General features: G+C 61.9%; 1 protein-coding gene across 5 annotated transcripts; it reads left to right on the top strand.

Moving 5' to 3' along the window:
* Positions 1 to 1,899: 1,899 nt before the first annotated feature.
* On the top strand, positions 1,900 to 9,000 carry ZSCAN10 (zinc finger and SCAN domain containing 10). 5 transcript variants are annotated; one of them, XM_023587418.3, is made up of 8 exons: positions 1,900 to 2,130; positions 2,337 to 2,382; positions 3,241 to 3,489; positions 4,373 to 6,052; positions 6,259 to 6,526; positions 6,710 to 6,774; positions 6,908 to 6,965; positions 7,255 to 9,000. In XM_023587418.3, the coding sequence occupies exons 4-8, from the start codon at positions 5,657 to 5,659 to the stop codon at positions 8,805 to 8,807; spliced, it is 2,340 nt and encodes a 779-aa protein (XP_023443186.2). In that variant the 5' UTR covers positions 1,900 to 2,130; positions 2,337 to 2,382; positions 3,241 to 3,489; positions 4,373 to 5,656; the 3' UTR covers positions 8,808 to 9,000. The 5 variants fall into 5 exon arrangements, with proteins under 5 accessions (XP_023443186.2, XP_023443188.2, XP_023443187.2 ...); XM_023587420.2 differs by lacking the exons at positions 1,900 to 2,130; positions 2,337 to 2,382 and having other exon boundaries at positions 2,535 to 3,489; positions 4,373 to 4,538; positions 5,582 to 6,052; XM_023587419.2 differs by lacking the exons at positions 1,900 to 2,130; positions 2,337 to 2,382 and adding an exon at positions 2,535 to 2,908.
* Positions 9,001 to 17,765: the final 8,765 nt, after the last annotated feature.

The following is a 17,765-nucleotide window of genomic DNA, read 5'->3' on the forward strand; positions in this document are numbered from 1 at the left end:
CCCCAAATATGTAGGTTTGTATATTTATTAAAAGTCTCCCCTTTGGGGGGCTGGTTATTGCTTATTGAGCGGAGAGGAAACACAATCCAGAAACTTCACAAGAATTTGCTTCTATTAGTGGACAGAATCCTGGGAGAAGGGAATATATCTGCAAAGATTAGGAAGATTTTTTTAAAAATTAACTTTCTTCCAAATTTACAAAAATTAAATTTTTGCTGAAGGCAGGGAGAGGGAAAAAGAGGTGTGATATTTGGGGCATTTTCAGGACTTGGAGTTGTCCTCAATGATATTGCAGGGACAGACGCAGGACATTATATATCCTGCCATAACCCACTGAATGGACTGGCAGAGAGTGTAAACTACAACGTAAACTATAATCCATGCTGGGTAGCAGTGCTCCAAAATGTACTCATCAAAAGCAAAGAATGTACCACACTAATGAAAGAAGTTGTCGATGTGGGAGGAGTAGGGGGGAGGGAGTGGGGTGTATGGGAACCTCTTATATTTTTTAATGTAACAGTTTGTGTGATCTATGTATCTTTAAAAAAAAAAGATAATAAAAAAATAAAGAGAAAATAGAATGTAAAAAAAAAGTCAAGGGACATCCCTGCTTTGGTGACCTGGCCATAGCCAGACCGCAGCCTCGGGAGGGCAGCACTTGTCGGCTCCATCCCCACTGCCTGGCACTCGGGTATTTCTGGAATGGATGAAGGAACACGTGGTAGGGCAGGCGGTGGGCCAGGCTCGGGGATATTAGGAAGGCCGGTCAAGGCCGAGCCTGGGCAGACGTTTACAGCTGAAGGGCCCCAATGGCCAGCGTTGGCCGTGACTCACTCTGGAGACCTGTCTTCTGCCTGGTGCCATTGTTGATAAGTGCACCAAGCTGGTCGCTGCTATTTGGACATGCTTCCAGGAAAGGAGTCGTGGCTGGAAGCCGGGAAGTACATGCCAATGTCAACAGCCAACCTCGAGCCTTCCCGCTGCCCTCCTGCCCAGCCCGGGCTCTGATGAGGGCCGCCGGGGAGGCCGGGGGCAGCAGGTCGGGGCCTTCTGCAGAGGCCGCCTTCTTCCAGCCCGCACGCACCGGGCCGCGTCCGCGAAGGCCACGGCTGTGGGGGAGAGGGCAGCCCTGGGAAGGGGCGGGGGCGGCAGGCACGGGTGGGAGCCGGGCCCCGTGTGCGGGAGCGTGCGTGTGCCCACTCAGCCAGGCGTGGCGAGCGCCGCGTGCCCCCACCCCCGCCGCGCGGCTCCTCGCAGGCCTCCCCGCCACCCTGGCCACCCTGCCCGCGTCTCGGGTCACAGACACCTCCGAGGGCGGAGGGCGGCGGGCCCCGTGGGGCTGCTCCTCACGGAGCTTGCCGTCGAGGGGACACTGCCGCTAGACAGCTGCGGTCAGGGACAGGAGGGGCTCGGGTGCAGGAACACGATGACCCCGTGGGGGACCAGAAGGGCAGGGGGCCCCGGCTTCCCAAGACGGGGGTGCCGCGGAGCCTCGCACCCCAGGGCTCGACCCCCAGAGGCACGTTGGAGCAAAGGGGATGTTGGCTTTGGAGCCAGAGGCAGGCTTGACGCCGTTGGCGAGGGGCGTCCCGAGACGGAGGCCACCTCGCCGGCTCTTGGGGGCCTTAAGTGGCAGTGCCGACGGCGCGCCCTCGCTTCCCACCACGGCGCCGTCGCTGTCGAGAGCCCTGGAATGGGAGCCCGAGCGCAGGGCCCTGAGCCCGGTGCCCGGCGCCCACCCAGGACCCCGGCACACCGCCCACTTAGCCAATGAATGAAAAACGCCAAGCAGAGACCGGCACACAGCAGGCGCTTTAAAATGGCAGCCCAGAGCCCCAAGGGGCGGGACCGATGGCCGAGCCCTGGGGTCGTCCGGGGCCACACGCCCAGACTGGAATCTGGATTGGCCACTTTCTCTTTATCCCTCTGGCCCCGCCCTCTCCCCTTTCCGACCGGCAGGTGAAGGGTTAACTCGACGATGCCCCCTCTTCACCTGGATGGGACTGGAGCCGGGCACTTCCTGTTCCACTTTCCCGGTGTGCTTCCCTGGGCCGGCCGAGGTAGCTCCCGGCCGTGGGGCCATCAGAGACTGCCCCCAGCACCCCGCTCTGTAGTGGGGGACACCCAGTGGTGAGTGGGAGGGCGGCCTGGGGTGCCGGCTGCCCAGTGGCTCCCAGCAGCTTGGAGCGAGGAGGGGGAGGGGGCTGAGGCCTCAGGGGTGGGCGGAGAGGCTGGAGGATTTGGGGGAGGGTCTGCACTGGGGAGCCCAGTGCCGTGGGGGGGGGCACCGGGGTCCCAGGGCTTGCTGTGACATGGGCCCACTCTACTCACTGCAGGGAGCAGGCGGGCTCCACGTGCCCCCGCGGGGCTCCGGGGGTACAGGTGAGGCAGGCAGAGCCCCCCCACCCCCCCACCCCAGGTGTGGGGAGCCGGCCTGGACGAGGAAATCAGCTCCCACCCACTGGGATGTGGGGGAAGGAGCGCTCCTGCCCAGGGCCACCCCCCCCCCCTCCCCAGGTCTGGGCCCTCGGGTCCCTGGGTGGGTCTCCTGGCCCCTGGGTGGGTCTCCTGGCGGGATCTCCAGCCCCTGCGGCTCCTGCCTGGGCTCACCCTGCCCCTCAGCGCTCCCAGTGAGGCTGACCCTATACTGGACGGCCTGAGAGCCGGCCCTGCCCGCCCAGGCCTCCCCCAGGGAATGTGCAAATGAGCCGAGCTTTTGTCCGGGAAACCTGGGGGGTGGGGGAGGGAGAGCGGCTGGGAAGCCAACCTGCCTCTGGAATTCCACCTCCCGCTCTCACCTGGAGATTCCGGCCACCCTGTGGGGCTAGGCCTGAGGGCTGGACTTTGGAACCCCCCCCTCCGCTTTTCCCGAGCCAGGGCGCCGAGGTATTCTGATGAAGACACACAGGTAGGAGGGAATCGGGGCCTTCCCGCTTCTGAGTTGAGGCACAGCGGCCAAGGTCCTCGAATTTGGGTAAACCTGGGCCCCTGTAACCGCGAGCAGGCTCCCGGTCCTCTGAGCGTGGCCTTTGTGTTTGTCAACTGGAGAAATGAATATGTCCCGCGCAGGCTGGGGGGCTGGGAGGGGCCCGCAGCGGGGAGCCGCCCGCTCTCCTTCGGGGGACGGAGTGTAAAGCCGTCGGGTCTCGGAGGATTTTGCTGATGCTGCTAAGAGGCAGTGAAGCCCAAACCCTTTTTTTTTTTTTTTGAACATTTATCAAAGCCCTTTCTCCACGCCAGACATTTTGACATCACCCCTTGAGCCTCCCCAAGGCAAGGCAGCTGTTACCCTCCAACCTGAAGCAGCCTCGAGGGCCGGTGAACGTCGTCGGGCAGTGCCCGCTCTCAGGCCTGCCGTGAAACACCCTCGACCGTGCAGCGGCCCAGCGGGACACTGGTGGGGACGAGGGAGGTGGGTGCTCCGTGTGGAGCGAGCAGGGTCGACAGGAACGGCTCTGCGGAGGACCAGAGGCCGAACTGCAAGGCCAAGTGAGGCTGGGCAGGCTGCGGGGAGATTCCGGGGGGGGGGGGGGGGGGGGGCGGGCCGGCCCTCTCTAGGCAGTGCGGGACCTCCAGGCTCCCTGGGCTCCAGGCAACACCCCTCGCTAGCCCCACCTGGGGGGGGGTGGCCCCGCCCTGCAAGAAGGGACCTGAGCAAATCAGCGTCTCCCTGCTCCACCTCTAAGGGCGGGTCAAGCCAGGCCAGGACCAGCCTGCGGTGGCTGGTGGCGGTTGCTGGCCCTCCAAACCACATATTGCCCGGGGACATTAAGAGTAACAGGCAGCGCTTACACACACCACCTGCGCTTACACACACCACCTGCGCTGGGGGGTTCTCCGCCCTCCGCTAGGTGGGAAGGGGTGCACGAGGCTTTCTTCCCCTCGCCCCACGCCCACCCGGGGAGCTGGAGGGCCGAGAGCTCTTGGAGCCTGGGTTCCTGAATCTGTAAAGACATCAAAGTGCCTCCAAGCTCTTTAACCAAAGTACCCGCCTGTTGAGAAGTTTCAGCCTCTGGGTGGCACTGAAGAAATGAAGGAAGCAGGACTGAATTGAACCCCCTCTGGGGGCGGTTCCTGAAAAGGAAGGAGGAGGAGAAGCGGCACTGGACTCTTTAGGGTCACTGGACCTTTTTGGGCGCAGGGCCAGGGGTGGGCTGGGAGGAGGTTGTCTGTCCCGTGGAGCCAGTGCCCCCTGGTGGCCAGTTAGGAACGCATGCTTTCTTGCGGGAGCTGGACTCTGGGTTGAGGTGGGTGCCTCCCAGAGGGGGCTGGGGGTGCACGATGGGGGGGAATTGGGGGAAAAAATAGGGAAGAAAGGAAATGGCCACTTCCTGGGACACGGCCCCAACCTCACCCAGCACTTCCTCGCCAGGATCTGCGAGCAGGAGCGCGGCTCCCGCGGGCCTGGCTGTGCAACCACTAAACGTGGCCTTGGAGACGCCCGCCACAAACTTCCGCGCCCGCCTCACCTCTGCTGCCCGGGCACCTCTGCTCTCCTCCAGTAACTCGGCTTTCATACCTGGCCTGGCCGGGCTCCGGTGTGTGCTCTGGCTGGGTCGCTGGGGTCACACCCGACCCGTCTGACACCCCCACCCCACGCCCTCCCACCCATCCTGGCCTCTGGGGCTGGAGCAGTGGAAAGCCAGGAGATTTGAGCCGCAAGTGGGAACTCAGTGCTGCACCAGTGAGCAGGTGGCCTTGGCCTTGACCTCTGGGAGTCACCTCCAGAGCCATAAAGTGGGGCTCAGGATGCCTCACCAAGGAGAGGACACACGCACGAACTTTCCCCCTAACCTATTCTTTTTAAAATTCTCAAATCTGCCAAGAAACTGAAAGAACAGTACACGCACACCCGCACACCATCTCTGAGATTCTACAACGGCCATCATCTTGCCACGTTTGCCTTGTCGCTCCATATCTCCTGCCACTCCACTTCCAAACCCTTCAGCATCTCCTAAGAATAAAAACACTTCCTAAATACAAGACTACCCTCCCATCTCAGAAAATTAAGTTAGCCCTGTTAGGACTTAGGATCCCACCCAAATTCAGATCTGCCCGGCGGTGCCCAGCAGGTGTTGTAGGGCCCTTCAAAAAGGCAGCAGGATCCAGGCTGCTCTGGGGAAGGTCTTAGATCTGGGATTTGATTGGTTTCTCAAGGAATGCTGTCCCTTGGTCCTCATCCCCGCCCTGCCCTTTAAACTGGAAGTTGGGTGGAAGCCTTAGGTTGGACTGAGATGAGGCGTTCCGACAAGGGTCTGCTGGCGGAGGAGCTGGGCGTGCCACGTGGTCAGGGGCAGGGAAGGTCGGATTAATCCACTCTCGGGTGCTAAATTCAATCCCAGGGGTAAAACGATGTGACTGCGATACTAGGCGCAGCAGGAAGGGTTGATAGTATGGAACGCTCAGCTTTCTCTGCCTTTTCATTTGGTCAAACGAGGCCTGAGGCTGCCCTGCCCTCAGCAAGCCGTCAGCCGGGAACACCTATATAGGCAGGTTTTAGCCTCGAATCTCTGGGAGGCAGCGTGCAGGTGAGCCTGAGCTCACCTGGACGGGGGTCTTCAGCTCAGCCCCAGGTCTTCAGCCCCACAGGTGTGCAAGGAGAAGAGAGGACCTGAGAACGGGCCCGGCTGCACGGAGGCAGCCGCCGAAGTGAAGGATGCTGGCGGACCCGGGCCCAGCCGCCCAGGAGCAAGAGCACCTGGGAGCGGTCAAGATTGAGGAGGAGGAGGGGGCCGGCCAGCAGGACGCGCGCTGCCAGGAGGCCAGGCCGCGGCCCGAGGTGGCCCACCAGCTCTTCCGATGCTTCCAGTACCAAGAGGACATGGGGCCGCGCGCCTCCCTGAGCCGGCTCCGGGAGCTGTGCGGCCACTGGCTGCGGCCAGCCCTGCACACCAAGAGGCAGATCCTGGAGCTGCTGGTGCTGGAGCAGTTCCTGAGCGTGCTGCCCCCACACCTCCTGGCCCGGCTGCAGGGCCAGCCGCTCCGGGACGGCGAGGAGGTGGTCCTGCTGCTGGAGGGCGTGCGGGCCGAGCCCAGCAACGCGGGGCCGCTGGTACGCGGCGGGGGTGGGGGAGAGACGGGGCCTTTATCGCCCCGCAAAGAAGCCTCTGGCAAGTCCACCTTCTTCATTCACCAATTCCCTCACCACCTCCTAACTCTGGCCCTGACGCTCCCCTTTTCCTCTGTCCCATTTCCCTCGGGAGTCAGCAGGCCGTGGATTGTGGATTACTACCCTCTCCTTTGCCGTGTGTTTCACAGGATTTTAGTTTTAATGCCGGCAAGAACTGCCCCCATGCAGACACCACCTTGGAGGAACAGGGGGGCCCTTCCCAGGTGCCCAGCCACACCCCCAAAAAGGAAGCCCCGTCCGAAGAGCCTCCAGCCTTGGGGCTGCCGACGGAACCACCCCCATCGCAGCCGGGGCCCGCCAAGCCTGCTGAGCCGGGGCCGTGGAGACTCCCCCCAAGTTCAAAGCAGCCCCTGAGCCAGGGTCCCAAGAGGACGTTCCAGGCCCTGCAGGAGACAGGTGAGGGGCGGGTGCCCGAGGAAGGTGGAGGGGGCGGTGCAGGTGGGAGCTGGGCGGCCAGGTCGTGTGACGGCCGGAGAGGCTCACCAGGGTGGGAGATGTCAAGGGGGTGGGGGTCCCTGCGGCCGGTGCTGGTCAGCGCTGGCTGCTAACAGCTTTTTCTTTCTCCCCAAACACTGTCAGCCCCCCAGGGTCCTACACTTTGGCCAGAGGAGAATTCTCGAGATCAGGAGCTGGCGGAGGTGCTGGTGAGCTGGGCTGGTTCCACTCTCGGGGGCTTCCCTCTGCCTCCGCAGTTGGAGCAAACCCTCACCTGTCTAGACGTAAACCTGGAGAGCGCTTCAGGCCCCCAGCCCTCACTCTCTGCCTCGCCTTTTACAGGAGTCCCTGAGCTTTGAGGATGTCCCTGACAAGAAGCTTTGGCGCAGGCACCCTCTGGGTAAGGTCCTTCTCTGCAGGTCTAGAGAGGTCCCCGGAATAAAAGGTGACCAAGGAAGTGACTCCTTAGCGGGTACCTGGAAACATCCTGGGGCTAGACGGTGGGGAGGGTCCACCTGCGCTGAATTGTAAGGTAGTTAGGTACCTGGTACGTATCAGGGTAAGCACTTGGTCACCTCACCCCCCCGTCTTGCCTCCGAAGGATCCAGGATTCTTCCCACCTCCAGGCCGACCAGGTTCGGGGAGCCCCACAGAGTAAGCCTGGGCACCCCCGTTTTCTCCTTCCCCAGGATTCTCAAGCAGAACCCCAAGCCAGGAGGAATTTAAACAGGAAGAGTCCAGAGGCGCTGCCCCACCTGCCGCCATCCCAGGGCAGCTGAGGGTGGCGGAGGAGCGACAGGTCCAGAGGCCAGGGCGGGGCCCGGGGGGGGATGACACCGGCGGGGGAGGGTCCCCTCCCGGCACAAGTGATGTTGTGGAGGTCAGAGTGGCCAGCAGACCCCCAAAGGCGGAGCCGGAGATGCAGTTCATCTGCACCGAGTGCGGGGTGAGCTTCCGGCAGCTGTCCCGCCTGGAGGCGCACGGGCAGAGCTCGCACGCCGGCGGCCGCTCCTTCCTGTGCCTGTGCTGCGGCAAGAGCTTCGGCCGCAGCTCCATCCTCAAGCTGCACATGCGCACGCACACCGACGAGCGCCCGCACGCCTGCCACGTGTGCGGCCACCGCTTCCGCCAGAGCTCCCACCTGAGCAAGCACCTGCAGACGCACTCTTCCGAGCCCGCCTTCCTGTGCGCCGAGTGCGGCCAGGGCTTCCAGCGCCGGGCCAGCCTCGTGCAGCACCTGCTGGCGCACAGCCAGGCCCAGACGTCGCCGTGCGCCCCGGAGACCAAGACCGAGTCGCCGGAGACGGTCGTCCTGTGCTCCCACTGCGGCCAGACCTTCCAGCGCCGCTCCAGCCTCAAGCGCCACCTGCGGATCCACGCCAGGGACAAGGGCCACCAGTGCTCCGAGTGCTCGGGCAGCCTCCGCGTGGGCCCCGAGCGCCGGCCCTACGTGTGCGGCGAATGCGGCAAAGCGTTCCGGCGCGGCGAGCACCTGGTGGCCCACCAGCGCGTGCACACGGGCGAGCGGCCCTTCTCCTGCCAGGCCTGCGGCCGCAGCTTCACCCAGAGCTCCCAGCTGGTCAGCCACCAGCGCGTGCACACGGGCGAGAAGCCCTACGCCTGCCCGCAGTGCGGGAAGCGCTTCGTGCGGCGCGCAGGCCTGGCGCGCCACCTGCTGACCCACGGCGGCCCGCGGCCCCACCACTGCGCCCAGTGCGGCAAGACCTTCAGCCAGACGCAGGACCTGACGCGCCACCGGCGCAGCCACTCGGGCGAGAAGCCCTGCCGCTGCGGCGAGTGTGGCGAGCGCTTCAGCCAGAGCGCGCACCTGGTGCGCCACCAGCGCATCCACACGGGCGAGAAGCCGCACGCCTGTGACACCTGCGGGCACCGCTTCCGCAACAGCTCCAACCTGGCGCGCCACCGCCGCAGCCACACCGGCGAGCGGCCCTACAGCTGCCCGACGTGCGGCCGCAGCTTTCGGCGCAACGCCCACCTGCAGCGGCACCTGGCCACCCACGGAGGGGAGGAGGAGACGCGGATCGTGGAGCAGGTGGCCGAGGCCCCCCAGGAGTGCCTGGAGTGCGGCAAGCGCTTCAGCCGCAGCTGCAACCTGCTGCGGCACATGCTGGTGCACACCGGGGCCCGGCCCTTCTCCTGCCCGCAGTGTGGCCGCGGCTTCAGCCGGAACTCCCACCTGCTCCGCCACCTGCGGACCCACGCCCGCCAGACCCTCTACTAGCTTCCCGGGGCCAGGTGGGCCGCCCCTCTCCACCTATCTCTTGTCCTCTGCAGCCCACCTCACGCACCCTACCACCCTGGGGCCCCAACCCCCCGTTACACACCTGCCTTTCCCTGGAGTCACCCCTTCCTGACCTCAGGAGTGTATTTCCCGATGCCAAAGTAAAACACCTTCTTGAACGTGGTCCTGCTTTATATTTGTTTCCTTGCAGTTTCTTGGTTTCCTCCAAAATGCCATCAGGCATCGCCCCACCGAGCACGTGAGGGCGCTTTCCTTCCCCATCCCCACACTGTGTCTTGTAGGCTGTGTGGTAGCAGGTCAGTGGGAGACTTGTGCCACGGCTGGGGGTGGGGTTGGCCGGCTGGGGTAACAGGGCAGAATCTCACAGCCTTGCCACCTGGAAGTGTTCTCCTGCCTGTACACCCTGAACTGTGGGCCATTCAGAAATCCAGAGCCAAATATGTGGCTACTTGTGAAGTTCATTTCCTCAGTCCCACTGGCCCGTTTCAAGTACTCTGTAGCCACGTGTGTCCAGTGGCTGCCCCCTGGCGGCACAGACACAAAATGACCGTCTTGCAGAAACTTCCATTGGGCAGAGCTGCCGGTGCACGTACAATCAGTGCCAGGCCATGCCCATCTCCTGGGGGCTCTGCTGGCCCCTCCCCTCAGCCGAGCTCAAGAGGCCCATGCACAGTGGAGCCCCGCCCTCCCTCCAAGGTGGCATCCCAGGTCGCAGCCAGAAGCCGCCTGGAGTGTCACCTTTGCTCCCAGAGCTGGTTGGTGCCCGTGGGTTTGGCCAGACCCCTCCCCTTGGCATGTAGTTGGCCTCTTTTCCCGGCAGCTCCTTCTGGGAAGGCTTTTTTTTTTAAGATTTATTTTTTACTTCTCTCCCCTTTCCCCCTTTCCTGCTCTCTGTGTCCATTCGATGAGTGTTCTTCTGTGTCTGCTTGTATTCTCTTCAGCGGCACTGGGAATCTGTCTCTCTTGTTGCATCTTGTTGCGTCAGCTCTCCATGTGTGCAGCACCATTCCCGGGCAGGCTACACTTTATCGCGCTGGGCGGCTCTCCTTACGGGGCACACTCCTTATGCAGGGGGACACCCCTGCGTGGCAGGGCACTCCTTGAGTGCATCAGCACTGTGCATGGGCCAGCTCCACACAGGCCAGGAGGCCCTGGGTTTGAACCACAGACCTCGCATGTGGTAGCAGACGCCCTATCCACTGGGCCAAATCCAGTTCCCTCTGGGAGGGCTCTGAAACAAGGGCCCTCAGCCCAAGGGAAGGTGACTTTCTTCTTGTCCAGATCCCCAGGGCCTCTCCAAGCTGCAGGCCAGGCCCATACAGGGTTCTGGCCACATGGGCATGCACACCCCTCGCAGCCAATGCCTGTTTGGCAGGTGGAGAAGTTGGGTCAGAGGGGGTGCTGCATGCCTGAGTCCCCGAGCCCCAGTGTGCTCGGGGAGGCCCTGGCTCTGAAGTCCACCTCTCCAGGCAAAGCCCAGTGCTTCGGCCAACACCTTTCCCGTCCTTGGTGTCAAAGCTAAATGACCCCAGGGAGTCCTTTCCCAGACCAGAAAGTGATCGGACCTTTCAGACAAACGTTTGGACATTTCACCTTGTCGTTTTCCTCTTTTTTTCCACCCACAATGCCCCCAACTTTTCCCGATTTTTGGGAGTATCCTGGGTTGCCACAGTCTCCAGAGGAGGTAGCCGCGCACTGCCCCGAGAAACTGCTTGTTCTGGAACGTGAGGGGCTAATCCAAAGCGAAGGCGCGAGCACAGGCGAGGCCGACGCGCCTGCAGGCAGCGTCCGCCGTGTGGGGACACAGCACCACCCAGCACCTCTGAACCCAAAGCGGTCTGGCGGCTGCTCCCTGGAGGAGGGACTTTTTGTTGTTTTTCTTTTTTAAAATAAAATTTGGGGGAAAGAAATAAAGAAAATAAATCTTAAAAAAATAAAATTTTATTGAAGTAGGTCATTCATGCATACACATACATAAACAATAAGTGTGTAGTAAGAGTTGTGAACTTACAAAGCAAAGATACATAACACGATGCGAGGCTCCCATCCATCTCTGCACCACCACCTTGCATTGCTGTGAAACTTTTTTTTTTTAAAGATTTATTTTTCATTTATTTCTCTCCCCCCCCAGCCTTTGTCTGCTCTCTGTGTCCATTCGCTGTGTATTCTTCCGTGACCGCTTCTATTCTATCAGCGACACCGGGAATCTGTGTTGCTTTTTGTTTCGTCATCTTGCTGTGCAGTTCTCCATGCATGCGGCACCATTCCTGGGCAGGCTGCACTTTCTTTCACGCTGGGCGGCTCTCCTTACGGGGCGCACTCCTTGCGCGTGGGGCTCCCCTACGCGGGGGACACCCCTGTGTGGCGCGGCACTCCTTGCGCGCATCAGCACTGCGCATGGGCCAGCTCCCCACGGGTCAAGGAGGCTCGGGGTCTGAACCACGGACCTCCCATGTGGTAGACGGACGCCCTAACCACTGGGCCAAAGTCCACTTCCCTGAAACTTCTGTTACAAACTATGAAAGAGCATCGTCAAAATAGAACTACTAACGACAGCCCATATCTTACATTTGGTGTATTTTCCCGCAACACACGTGCTTACCAACACCCTGGATTAGTGCTGCGCGTTGGTCATCCTTCCCGAGCGCGTCCTCGCAGTTGCCCTGTTAACCGGCCCCTCGTCCACCACTGGACCCCCCGAGTTGTACGGCCTGGGCTCGGTATCGTCCATCCAGAGTGACCGGCCCTAAGTTTCGTCACAGGGTTGTGCTGCTGTCACCTCAGGCGCTTTTGGAATGTTTTCTTTATTCCAAAAGGAAAATCAGAGGCGAGACTTTACATCCTGCAATTTCCGGTAGGAACACAGGGAAGAAAAAAGGCCGGGCCCGGCGGACGCTCACTTCCTGTTTTCGAGCCTGTGGCTCCGTGGGGACAATACTGTGCGTCCGTTCATGGGCCCCCACGGCCGGGCAGGTGTGTCCTGCTGCCCCGCTGTCGGGCGGTCGGAACTGACGTGGTCAGCCAGGGCTCAGGGGCCCGAGAGGCCGCGCCCCCCCCGGGGGGCAAGGTGGGGGCGGTTCTGGACCCCGCTGAGCTGGGGCAGGCCCCCTGGGGGCTCGGCGCACGGCTGGGGTGCAGGGCGTCATGGGTGCCCCCAAAGCGCCCGGGCTGAAGCTTTCAGGGAGGAGGGAGCACGGCGGGGTGGACGGCAGGGAGTCTCAGAGCCTCGGCTGTCCCGGGCTTCGTGGCCAACCCAGGGGAGGAGGCCCCCACCACCCCGGGGGGCACAGGTGAGGGGCGCCGGGCACCGGGGTGGGTGGTGCCCAGACCCGCCGCTCCTGCCTCATGCCCGTGTCCTCATCCGCAGCTGAGCGAGCTCAGGGGGCTGTGCCACCTCCCGCAGGCCTGGGACCCACGAACCAGAGACTCTGCCCCAGCACCCCCCACCCCTGGGCCCGCCTGGCAGAGAAGGCCCCGGGCACGGGTGCTCCGCCGAGCCAACCTTCACGGCAACCGCTGTGCGCGGACGCGGGGCTCGGCCCTGCCAGGCCCGGGCCAAGGGGTCCAGGCCGCGAGGGGCAGAGCCGAGGGAGGGCCAGAGGGGTCGGCGAGGGCCAGCGGGGCTCGTGGGGCGTCGCGGGCTCCCGGGGCCCCTTGCAGTGGGGAGCCCTGCCAGGAGGCCCCTCGCGCATGGACGCCGGCCACTCCCGCCTGCGGGCCCCACCCTCGGGTGCCCCCGCCAAGGCTGTCCTCGGCTCCTGGGCCCTGAACCCTCCTGAGGCAGGGAGGGGCCAGGAATTCCTGGCCACGGAATGCCTGGCACATGCCGGGAAGGAAGGCAGTAGCATCCTGGGGGGACGGGGCGGGACTGGGGGTGCACTGACCCGAGGCCACTCCTCCTGGGGCTGTGACCCAGAGCTGACTCCTGGGGGGGCCCCAGACTCACCAGAGTGGGGTGATGGGAAAGCTGGGCGAAGGGCTGAGAGGTCCCCCAGACTGCCCGGGGGGGTCCCTCTGACAGGGAGTGGCTGCAGTGACCCGCCCACTCTCCTGACGTCGTTCTGGGGAGAGGGGGTGCCTGGCCCCTCGTCCCGCCTGCTGTGGGCTGACTCCGCAGGGGGCCTCCCTGTCGTATGCAGGTGACTCCCACATCTGGGAAGCCTGAGCCTGGGGGCTGAGCCGTGGGGGAGCCCGAACTCCCCTCAACCGCTGCTCCAGGGGCCCCACCTGCCGGAGAACCCACACTCAGCGCGATGGGCCCCAGGCGAGCCCCCGTCACGCCCTCTGCTTAACAGGGTCCACCCCAGGAGCCTGGCCCAGATGCCTCCCCGTTGGCGCTGACCTCGCCAGGCCGGGGAGACTGACCCATCCCCAAGCCTCCCGGGTTCAGCCTCCCCCCCCACCTGCGCGCCCACCACGCAGGGGCGTCCCGAGGGCTTGGTGGGTGCGCAGGGCCTTGTGCCGTTTGTAAGGGACGCGCCAACCCGAGATGGGTCCATCACCACCATCAGGAGTCACCCCAACTTGGAGGGCGTGGGGGTGAGGGCCTCTGACCTGGCCGGGTGCTAGGGGCCCACCGACCCACCTGGCCAGGCTCAGGGAGCATGTTAGGCAGCCAAAGGGGTGCTGGTGCAAAATGCCAGAAACTGATTGGCTTTTATAAAGGGTATTTACTTGAGGTAGGAGCTTCCGATACCAGGCCATAAAGCATAAGTTCCTTCCCTCACCAAAGTCTACTGCCATGTGTTGGAGCAAGATGGCTGCCGACGTCTGGGAGGGTTCAGGCTTCCTGGGTTCCTCTGGGCTCAGCTCCTCTGTTTTCTCCACAAGGACAGCTGTAGACTATGAGGCAAACAGCTCTGTCTCTTTCCCCAGGGCTCCAGCTCAAGACTTCAGCCTCAAACTCCAACATCAAAACTCCGACATTAAGAACCCCCAACTCTGTCATTTGCCCTGCCTTTTACCTGTGAGTCCCCACCCTCCAAGGAGTGGGGATTCAATGCAGTAATGCTGTGGCCCAGTCAGACCCCTAATCATAGCTCAATCACGCCCAGGTACAGACCAGATCACAGACATAAACCAATATCTATTTTTGGAATTCATAACCATATCACATTGCTACAGGGAGCCTCTCACAAATAGAGCCGCTGCATCCATCCACGTGCCGATGCTGTGAAGATGCAGAAGTGGGGCTCAGCAGCCCCCAGGGGGCCTGGATGTCCTCGGCATCCCACGGCAGGTCACCTGCTCACTCCTGCCCCGTACAGGCATGGGGACGGCTGTTTCCCACCCCGGCCCGCAGACCCTCCAAGCCGGCACTGGTCCATCGGTGAAGGTGGCAGGGACGCTCTGCCCTTCTGTGACCCCTCCACAGACATGCGACACACACACTCACACTTACGCAGGTGAGCCCTCACCGTGCACGCATAAGCACCGCTGCACACACAGTGCAGCCGAGTGTGCCGGGTGAACTTGGCCAGCTGGGAACTCTGTCTCCCCCATACCTGGCCGTGGTAGGGACAGGCCTAGCGCGACCTGCCGCCTTTTCCTGGGACCCACAAACACCTCCTGTGCTCAGGGCCAGGTGAGTGGGCCTGGCAGGACAAAACCCTGACTGCCCTCGTAGATAAGGGGCTGCTCACCTGACACACTCTGACCCTAGAGGGCCCGCTTCACGACATCCAGCTCACACCCAGGAGGTGCACCTGTCCCCGGCGAGGAGGGGGCCCAGGAGCACGGAGAGGGAGAGCTGCTGCAGGTAGAACGAATCTCTGCCCGCCCGGGGAGGGAGACGCCCTGGCCACGGGGACTGCCGCCCGCCGCGGAAGCAGACCCCGCGCTGGCGCTTCTCCAGCTGTACAACGTCGTTCCAGCACAGCCTGGAGGAGTCGAGCTTCGGCTGGCGACCCGGCACCTGTGCTGCAGCAGGTTGCCATCCAGTCGGGTGTCTCTCCAAACCGACGCTGGCCCTCTCTGGTCCCGGCTTAGAGTCGGCCGAGAGGAGTTGTGGGGGGTGGGAAGGAGGAGGGAGACGCGGCCATTTCTTTCTGACCTGCTGGTGGAGATGCCTCGCCCTCCTCCCTGCTGCACCCTCTTCCCGCACACCCACCTGCGGGCCCCCAGCACCCCAACCCCACCCCGGGCACTTGGCTGAACCCCCAGAGGCGGGAGGTCCCTATAGATCCCCCCCGACTCCCACCACATGGCCACCGTGGGGCAGCTGGCCGTGCATGGCTCGGGACTGACCGGAGGTGGATGCCGCCTCCAGACCGAGCGGGGCCCCTGTCCACCCGCTGCTGAACTGTGCATGTGGAAGTGGAGAAATGGGAAGTTTTAGGTCTATGTGTGTTCCCAGAATACACGCTTAAAAGGAAAAAACCCATAGAACTTTACAACACACCGTATAAACCAGGAACTAGGGTTCACAGCATAATTATAGTAATGTGGGTTCAACAATTGTAACAAAATCACAAGTTTGCTATGCACTAATGCAGACAGGGTCTGTTTTTTTGTTTTCTTTTCCTAGAAGCAGTCCCGGTATTTGCATTGCTGGTGGCTGGGCTTCTAGCAAATTGTTAAAAATAGGAAAAACCGTGGAGGGGGGTACAGGGAAATCTGTACTTTCTGCATGAATTTTCTGTAAACCGACAACTGCTCTAACTTTTAAAAGTGGAAAAATAGAAACTAGAATATTTTTAAAAATCAAATAAAGTGTTGAAGTGGAGAAAACACCTACCTATCCCCAAATAAAGGTGTTACGGGGAGAGAATGGAATAAAAACGATTGGGGTGGTGCAAGCTCACATGAGGGACAACCTTGCGAGGTCTGATTTTAAATCGCTTCCTCGACTGGAACGCCCCCGAACAGCCACCAACCATAAACGATGAATCTGATCTTTCTCTTTAATAACCCTGACCTGGAAATGCCAAGAGGGGACATGATTTGGGTTGACATTGGAATTCTAAGACCCCAAATAAATGCCTTTGCTGCTTTGCAAACAAAAAACTGCCCCCTCTCCCATCACGCTCACCGTCCTAGACCCTTCCGGCTGGGCTGGGACACCTCCCCGTAAATCCTGAAAGCACGCGCCTTTCCACACGCACACTCAAATGCACGCACAGCCGACCTCAGAACTCACTTCCCAGAGCTAAATCCCGGCCCCATCGCCGGGGCTGCCCCCCTCGTTTGCAGGGTGACACCAGGGTGGAAATGCGGGGCCCACTCTTCACAGGCATATTCAGAATTTCAAGACTGTGATGGCACAGTGTGCAGCCAAGTCGGGGCCCTCGGAGCATGGGGACCCCTGGACTGTGGGTGCCCCTGGCCCCCGGAGAGCAGGCCGGGAGCAGCCCATCAGCGAGGCTGGGGCCTGCGCAGGTGGGGCAGGGATGTCTGTCCCCTCGGCATTTGCTGTCCCTTGCTCGGAAGAGCGCCTGGCAGCCTCGGCGCCACCTTCCCTGGGGTGACAGTGGACAACCCCCTTCTCCTCCCCCTCCGCCCCTTCTGCACCCAGGAGGGAGGGGCTCCCGCAGGCTGGAGACTCCCCCGCCCCACAGGTGGGTTGAGTGTGCCTGTGTGCACAGGCGTGTGCAGGGGTGTGACTGGTGGGGGCAGAGAGGAAGAGGCACAGAGCCCCAGCTCCGGGGTGCCAGGGCCCAGCGTGTCCACCCCCCACGCCGCGGCCCCTGCCCTGGCCCTCGGGACGGTGTGAAGCTGGATGGGCCTGGAAAAGGATTTCTTCAAGTCGACCCTTTCCTGTGGGTGTGGCCGTGGTGAGCAGATCTTACAGTGAGTAGGATCTTAGATTAAGCTAAGACCCCCCGCATCCAGGACCCTCTTCCTAGGGGCCTCTCTAAGAGCATGAAATTCAGAGAGAGATAGCCACGGACGCCAGAAGCCGAGGGCCACGAACCTGGAGAAGGGAGGGTCCAGCAGAGCCGCCGTGGCCTGCCACGTGGCCGAGGAGCCCGGGACCCCGGCGGTCGCTGCTTAGGAGGAAAGCCTCCCGCTGATGCCTTGATTGGGACATTTTTCTCAGCCTCAAAACAATGAGCTTGTAAGTTAGTGAATTCCCAGGTTAAAAACCAGCCCGTTTCATGGCATCTGCTTGAGCAGCTCAGCAAACTAGAACAGAGGCAGGAGGGGCAGCAGGAGGGGCAAGGGCGGGGACCCCCCCGCGGCCTGGTTGAACAGCCTGAGCAGGGGGCCCGCCCCCCACCCCCTCTGAGCAGGGGGAGGGGCTGAAAGTCCAGAGTTGGGAAGAAGTTGGTGAAACTTCCTCAGGAGGGAAATCAGTCAGGCTGGGGGTGGTGCCTGGGGCAGGCTGGGGGGTGTCTGCGGGGGCGGCTCTGGTCCCAGAGTCCAGTGGGCACCGCTGCGGCTTCTTGGTGGCGTGTCAGGACCCGGTGGCAGCGCCCTCAGGGCCGGGGACAGCCACATGCCACTGCCCGAGGGGGGCGCAGGGGCTTTCCACCTGTGGGCGATTAGGAGTAACAAGGCTGCGAACCAAGCGTACGGGTTTCTGCCAGCATTTCCCTTGGGTAGATCCCGGGGAGGGGAATTGCTGGGTCACGGGGCAACCCATAACCTGGGAACTGCCAGCCTGCCTGCCATGGCGCTGCGCATCGTCCACTCCCGCCAGCACTGGAGGGGCTCCAGGCCTCTCCATCCTCCCCCCCACTGCTCTTGCGTCTTTTTCACGACGGCTGTCCTGAGTGTGAAGCGGTAGCTCACTGTGGTGCTGATTTGCCCTTCCCCTGATGCCGGATGGTGCTGAACAGCTTTTCAAGTGTTTATTGGCCATTTGTGTATCTTTTTGGAGAAATGCCTTTTCAGCTCCTTTGTCCATTTCTAAAATGGAGCTATTTGTCTTTTTTTATCATCGAGACATAAGAGGTCCTCATATATTCCAGATACAAGTCCTTCATCAGAAAGGAT

The sequence above is a fragment of the Dasypus novemcinctus genome, chromosome 23 (assembly GCF_030445035.2).
Source record: "Dasypus novemcinctus isolate mDasNov1 chromosome 23, mDasNov1.1.hap2, whole genome shotgun sequence".
In the NCBI taxonomy this organism is placed as follows: domain Eukaryota; kingdom Metazoa; phylum Chordata; class Mammalia; order Cingulata; family Dasypodidae; genus Dasypus; species Dasypus novemcinctus.

Coding starts and splice junctions, on each gene's coding strand:
- ZSCAN10 (XM_023587418.3), top strand. CDS start 5,657: ATGCTGGCGGACCCGGGCCCAGCCGCCCAGGAGCAAGAGCACCTGGGA. Junction 6,053..6,258: donor CCAGCAACGCGGGGCCGCTG/GTACGCGGCGGG, acceptor TGTGTTTCACAG/GATTTTAGTTTTAATGCCGG. Junction 6,527..6,709: donor CCAGGCCCTGCAGGAGACAG/GTGAGGGGCGGG, acceptor AAACACTGTCAG/CCCCCCAGGGTCCTACACTT.